The 7201-nt window shown below is 34.3% G+C and overlaps 1 protein-coding gene across 2 annotated transcripts in view; it reads right to left on the reverse strand.

The window, feature by feature from the left end:
* The window catches only part of ranbp2 (RAN binding protein 2), a 32563-nt gene extending 26287 nt beyond the window's left edge, over positions 1-6276 (reverse strand). The window contains exons 1-5 of one of the 2 annotated variants that reach the window (XM_028435167.1): positions 6051-6276; positions 3501-3568; positions 3289-3400; positions 2191-2343; positions 526-756 (exon numbers count right to left, since the gene is read on the reverse strand). In XM_028435167.1, coding sequence (XP_028290968.1) covers positions 526-756; positions 2191-2343; positions 3289-3400; positions 3501-3568; positions 6051-6122 — 636 coding nt within the window. In that variant the 5' untranslated portion in view covers positions 6123-6276. The remainder of the gene's footprint in view (positions 1-525; positions 757-2190; positions 2344-3288; positions 3401-3500; positions 3569-6050) is intronic. The other variant, XM_028435168.1, reaches the window with a different exon arrangement.
* Between the last annotated feature and the right edge of the window lie 925 nt (positions 6277-7201).

The raw sequence follows: 7201 nt of genomic DNA on the forward strand, positions 1-7201 counted from the left end.
CTTAGGAGAGCTCTGTGTCTCTGCTTCATTGTCTACTACTAAACCACATAGTTGGAACTGTCTCCCCCTGGGGTCCAGGTTTATTTTTTTGCCACAACTGTTTTTATCCTCCTTTGGTAAACAAAAGAGGTTTACATCAACATCTTTAACATTTCCTGATTATTAATAGCAATCAAAAGCAGCACAAATTAGCAGTTTGACCTAAAAAGCTGCTAAATGATCGAAAAAACAGGCTAAATGTTTCACTTCAATAAGAAACAATGGGATGTTTACAGGCAAATGGACCATGTGATGTCAACAATCACGAGATTTTAAAATGAAAGAACACAGGCTCTAAAAATGTAAAGTAGTCCTGTTTTTAAAAGTTATCAAATGAATATGGTGCAAAATAATGTGTTTTGTTAGGATTACATCTTCTAAAAAGGACATTTCAAAGGTTTTAGGCCACATATGTAAAAATTGTGGATTTATTTAAGTAAACAAATCATTCAGTACAAGGGAAATTGATTACATGTCTGTACCCACCTTCAGAGTTTTTACAACGACAGTGTACCAATCCAAGCTGCAGCGGAGTACGCCTCGTTTCTCAGTAGCCAGACAGTGTTTAACGGCTTCATCGAGCCGACCGTCCTGACAGAACAGCTGAACCAGCTTCACGTTTACGTGAGCATCAGCCGGTCGCGCTCCCAGCTCTGCCTGAAGGAGGTCAAACAAGCGGTTCCAACCCTGCTGACCCTGGCGACTCAACAGACGCTCCTGAATCAGGGAACACAGAAACATCAGCAGAGAAATTAACGTCGCAAAAATGTCGCTTTTTGTTAAAATTTAAAGAGCGAGAATCAAGACTTTTGACCAAAAGATGGATGATGCAGCAGGGTTGGGGTCAATTATAATTGTAATCGTGTAATTAGTGATAATTGCTAATATTAACCTATTGCTAGGTTATTGCTACAGTATATATAGGTGAATGCTAATGCTAAGTTAGTGCTAATGCTAGGTGAATTCCAATGTTAATGCTAGGTTAATGCAATTGCTAGGCTTTTGCTAACTGCAAAGCTATTGCTAGGATAATGCTAACGCCAGGCTAGTAGTAATACTAGGTTAATGCTAACGCTAAAGCTAGGTTAATGCTCAGCTAATGCCATTGTTAGGCTAATGTTAACGCTAGGCTATTTCCTTCAGGAAATGCATATATTGTAGTTATAATTGTAATCACAATAAGAAAAAAATATGTTGCTGTTGTAATTGAGTTCAGATATTTAATTTGAATTTGTAATTGGCATGGAAATTCCATAAAAACGGTCATTCACAATTTCATTTAACACAAATGTGGAACCATGTTACCATTCTATAGCTTACACATACAGAGTTAAAAATGATTACAATATGTTCCAAATCAAGTTTACCTTATAAATCAAAATAAATCGAGTGGTATACTGACAAAAAAAGAGGCTCAGATGCCCAGACCAAAAATATTAATACCAATATTTTCATGGATAAGGAAACATAACAAGATAACCAAGAGATAAGAAACATTTGATGATAGATCATATTTTTTTAGAGTATTTTAGAGCTGATTTCAAACAAAATAGTGCTGCACGATTATGGCCAAAATGATAATCAATTATTTTTTATCAATATTGTAATCACGATTATAATCACAATTATTTATCATGTTTGAAAAAAAACCCAAAACAAAACAGTTTTTTAACACACTGCTTTTAAACAAACAGTGCAAAAATAAGCCTTAAATAAGTATTATACCAACAAATTAATAAAAAAAAAAAATTTAATCAAGAATTTAAAATGTACCAAAGGCTAACAAAATAAATACATTATTACAGAGTGCAGAGCCCTTATTTGAAATGTAAATATTGCCGACAATCACATTAATTTAATCGTGATTGTGATAATGATTCAAATTTGATTAACTGTGCAGCCCTAGGTCAAAACCGACACATTCTCATAAGCGATGCTAACAGGAAGCTAACACAAGAGGAAGGGTTTTATGAGCTTATTTATGAAAGGATCAGTAATTGTGATTAATTGTAATTGAACTTTAGCAATTGAGAACATAACTGTAATTGACATTCTGTGGGAAAATAATTATTGAAGAGTTAATTGTCATTTAAAAATGTAATTGACCCCCACTGGATGCAAGTAAGTGCAACAGATTAAAAAACACCTCACCTTTAGGTTGAAGACCGCAGGGTTGCCTGGCAACAACTTTGCAGCTTTCTCTACCCAAAACTCTGCCCTGCTGTCACATTCCCCTTTAGTGACAAGCAATTCAGCCACCTTCAGCACCAAGTCCCTCTGGGCTGGGTTCAAGTCCACTGAGCGCTAAACAAACAGGCGTGGGAAAAAAACAATATGTGAGCATCAAACATTGATGAAAACACTTCAGCTGACAACAATCGACGCATTTAAAGTGCTTGACTACTTTACACCTCAGTGAATAACATTTTAAGTCAACAAGTTAGTGCAGCTGAAATTCCTTTATTAACCATATTTGCATAAATCCAAACATTATTTGATTTTGGATGGCTAGAGAAAATTTACCACCTTCTCTTTCCTCCCACACAGCACTTAATTAAATGCTTCACACGTAATAAAAAAACTGATATTTGAGCTCCATTTGACACCTAAAGCATAATAAACAGTGCTGTGTTTAGTCTGCTATGCATTGAGGAGATGGATTCATAGGTTTTAGACAGTTTATTAGCTGAACATGTGAGTATTAAATACATTCTACATGTGTAGTTCATCAAAACTCACCTTTTTAAATTAGCTTTTAACTTATAATTGTTGTGCATTTTCTGCATTTAGCTTTTCGTTGTTATTTTTTTAAACTGTTTTAACCACTTTAAAGTGTCTGAGTTTTTAAAAAAGCACTTATAAATAAAAAGAATAATTATTATTACAAGCCAAGTTGGAGATATTCAAATCATTACTAATCCATGAGTGAATTCAATACCAACATATTTTACAATTAACGTTTTCTGTTTTTTTTTTGTTTTTACTCAAAATGTACTTGGAGCTCCATAAATGTAATTAATAAGAAAAAGTGAAATTTTCAAAATGCATGCCAAATCACAATTGACAGTATAACAAAGTGAAAGATAAAGTAAAAGAAACAAGCACACATGACCAGTGTGCATCTTAAAAGCTCTTCTTCATACAGAGGAAATCATAATACAAATAATACTCATTATGCAACAGGATTTCTGACACATGATATTATGATAACGGACCAGCTGCAGGTACTAAATGAAGTGACGGTCTCACCTTGAAACATCCCACTGCCTTGTTAATGTCTCCATCTCTCTCGTACAGCTGCCCAAGGAACTTGTGTGCCTTGGGATCCCTTTCCTGGACTTTAAGATAATCAGAAACATGTCTAGTAGGGAGCGTATAAAAACAAAAATGTAAGTTAACACAGTAAAAATGTAATGTTTAAATAACAAAGAAAGAAAACGGGGAAAAAAATGAGGCTTTACCTTTTTGCAAGATCATATTCCTGTGCTTCAAAATATAATTTTGCGAATAAAAATCCTTTAATGGGTTTCTGTTGGGGGAGGAAAATATAGTAAGTAAATCCTGAATATGTAATGTAACATTTACTATACCTCACATGCCATCTTGGAAGAAAAAAAAATGCATTCTTTTGCAAATGTAAATGAAAGCAAGTTAAAATTGAGCAAATGTTACATTTTACAACCAAAAGAATATATTCAAAACAGGAGTAATAAATCTATTTGCCATATGTTTGTAGTTATCTGGATCATGGTGTGTGTATATATATATATATATATATATATATATATCAATAATCGCCTTATACTTTAATATCGGGATTTATCGTATGGTGACCTATGTATCGGGATATGAATAGTATCGCCAGATGCCAGGCAATACACGCCCCTAATATATATATATATATATATATATATATATATATATATATATATATATATATATATATATATATATATATATATATATATATATAGTATTATTATTTTGTATTATTACTAGACATTTCAGGATAACTGATTTTATTTCCAGGGCTTAAAACCCTGTAGTATGGGCACTTTTCTTTGTCGTTTTCGAAAATTAAGTAAATAAAAATAATGTGATAAAATGTGCATCCGATCCAGATGAAACTGTGGAGTAAATGAGTAACTAACACAAATATAGTTGATTAAAATTGTGTCAAAAACCATTATCGATAGGTAGGGCCGGGACAACGTGTCGACATCATCGATGACATTGACGCAAAATGTGGGCGCCGATGCGTCATCTGACCAAAACACTTTTTTCAGTAAGCTAGGCCTGTGTATTTTCAACATAAATCTTAAATTCTGTTAATTCAGGAAGGACACCATGACAGGCTGCCGGCTACCACTGCCTTTTTATTTTTCAATGAATGCTACCTCTGACTCTGGATGCATTATTTTGTACTTTTATATTCTTACTGAACTTTATTTTAGAATTTTGAGTTGAAGAGCAATACACATATATTGCTATGTTAAGGAATTCATGTGTCCCCCCCCCTTCATTTCAGATAGTCAATTAATGGGGAGATAATCGATAATCGAATTAAGTCGAATCGAACTGGAAAAATGAATCGTTAAATTAATCAATGCATCGAAAAACATAAATAAATCGCTAGATTAAACATTTGAAAAAATAAAAATAAAAATAATCGTTTATCCCAGCCCTATCGGTAGGTACTTTTGACATAATCCTGCTAGCAGACAAACAAATAAATGCTGGTGAGAAATATTACCACCATTGGAGAGGTTTTTTTACTAGAATAAAAAACACTTGTTTTGTAATGAATTGATTTCATTTGCACTGCAGCAGTACTACACATGTATCACATTCACAGCACTATTATACAAAACAAAAAGGCAAATTAGTCACCATTGTCTGATCCTTCCTTTTACTTCCTATCGAACATCAGGATCTTGAAAACCTTTTTACTTTTATTAAGAATACACATCACATCCCACAACAAATCCCTTCCGGTTCTGTAACCCTTCCAGTTTTGACAAAGTGTTAAGTAATAAAACAATAACAACAAAACCACATTATTATGTCTATCTGGCTCAAGTTAATTATTAATATGTAGGCACTGACAGGCGTTAATCTCAACTAAACAGACAATATTTCATTAAAAGATTACCTAAAAAAAGGAATTTAATTTAAACACTGCTGCGAAAATGAAACTAAAAGCAGCCGATTCCAGATAAAAAGAAACGTAAGTGCGACCTGGCTAACCTTCACCACTAAAGGACCTGGCGGGGTGAAAAACCCAACCTAGCCAGGATTTAAAATAAACAAATAAATCACATAAAATAAATAATGAAGTGGCAGTGGTCGATCAGCCTCATGCCGCGCATTTTACCCCGTGGGCTGGTCGGCAACACGACGGTAGCTAGCGGCGGTGCTGCTGCTAAGCTAGCCAGGGTGCGATTAAACTTCATGCTAACACGGTGCTAACTAAATATAACAAACGAAGCTTAACGTGCTTAATAAAGTGGTCTCATGAGAAGCCACGGTGCTGTCTGAACATGTGTCCGGTTTGTCTCAGACTCGCGGCACCGGCTAATGCTAACAGGAGTGTTCCAGGTCAAACAGTGTCCAGTTTAGCTGGTGACCAACTTTCTCATTGGACTGCTGAAAATGACAGCGAATGTTGGAAATATGAAAATGTTGCTTCACTTTCCAAGTAATTACAGTTTAACTCATCTTAATTGTTTAAATATACTTTTGAAAGAAATATATATATATATATATATATATATATATATTTACGACACAAATGAAGATGTCCTCAATTACGAATACTAATGCTGATCTATTGACTGATTAAACATTCCCAAAAGGTACAATTTTGTGTAAAAACTGTATTTGTAGGAGCCGTTGCGCATTCCTGCTAGTTTAAATGATGCCGCTGCCAGCAATTATTTAGAAACGCAGAAGGAATTCGGTCAGCACTTAAAATGGACTCCGGTTGGACCAGAACACCGGCTTCAACTTACCTCTTTGAGTGAAGGAGAAGAGCTTTGGACTGAGGACACGTACCGGTCCACTTCAGCCTTACTGCGCTGCATTGCTCTCAACACCAAGCACTAGGAGAAAAGGCTCGGCATTAAACGCCAGGAAAAAAAAGCTCTCGATAAGTAGGAATTTTTAAAAAGGACATTAACGTCTGCGCGTCCGTCACTCCGTAAACGCTGACGCCCCGTGACGACGCTGTGCACTGTGCGCACACTCCGACAAATGGCAGCAGGTCACGTGGTCGTGCGGATTTGTCTCGGGGATTTGAACCAATGGGAGGAGAGCCTTCAGTGTGACGTAGGATAACACTTTTTATTTTAAAGCAGAGGTTCCCACCAGATCAGATCCAGGAATCAGGAATCAGGACAAATCCATTGTTCACCTTTTCTTTGACTGATATTCTTCTTTTGGAAAAACATGAACCTCTGATCAATCATGTATTTATTTTTAGCTACATTTTATATAATGGAATAGAAGAATAGAAGCTTTTTTTTTACTGTCATATACAACGACATTAAGGTGCTCTCCATGAACGACTCAAATAAATTAATAAATGTTGGGAAAATAAATACATAAATATATAATACTACAAGTCATTGTAAACTGACGGTACTGACCTGTGGGTGAGATAAATAAATTATACACACACCGGCCAATTCTTCAGTAAAACAGTTTTGTTTAGTTTTTTTAATATTTTATATTAAATCTTATTTTGAGACCTTTATATAATGTACATTATATTTAGTAATTACTTATGTATTTATTTTAGCACTTCATTTTATTGCCTTTCTTGGTTTGTATGTACACTTCAATTTCTGATATTAACCGATACAAAATACACATAGACCCCTTATTTTAGGTCACTATATATGCATATCTCCATGTAATTAACATGTTGACCCTACTTTATAAATAAATAATATATATAACCCTACTTTATATATATCCAGTGATGTCCCACTAGATATATACAACACATTTATCTTAAGTAATAGAAAAAATGACATATTATTTTGAAAAAATGTATGTTTCAAACAATAGCACATATCTGTTTATCAAATATCTGAATATTGGGGGGAAAAAACAACATTTTATGGCACATATCAGCTAATTATATCGTCAATCTCCATTT

Source organism: Gouania willdenowi, chromosome 21 (genome assembly GCF_900634775.1).
Source record: "Gouania willdenowi chromosome 21, fGouWil2.1, whole genome shotgun sequence".
NCBI classification, from domain to species: domain Eukaryota; kingdom Metazoa; phylum Chordata; class Actinopteri; order Blenniiformes; family Gobiesocidae; genus Gouania; species Gouania willdenowi.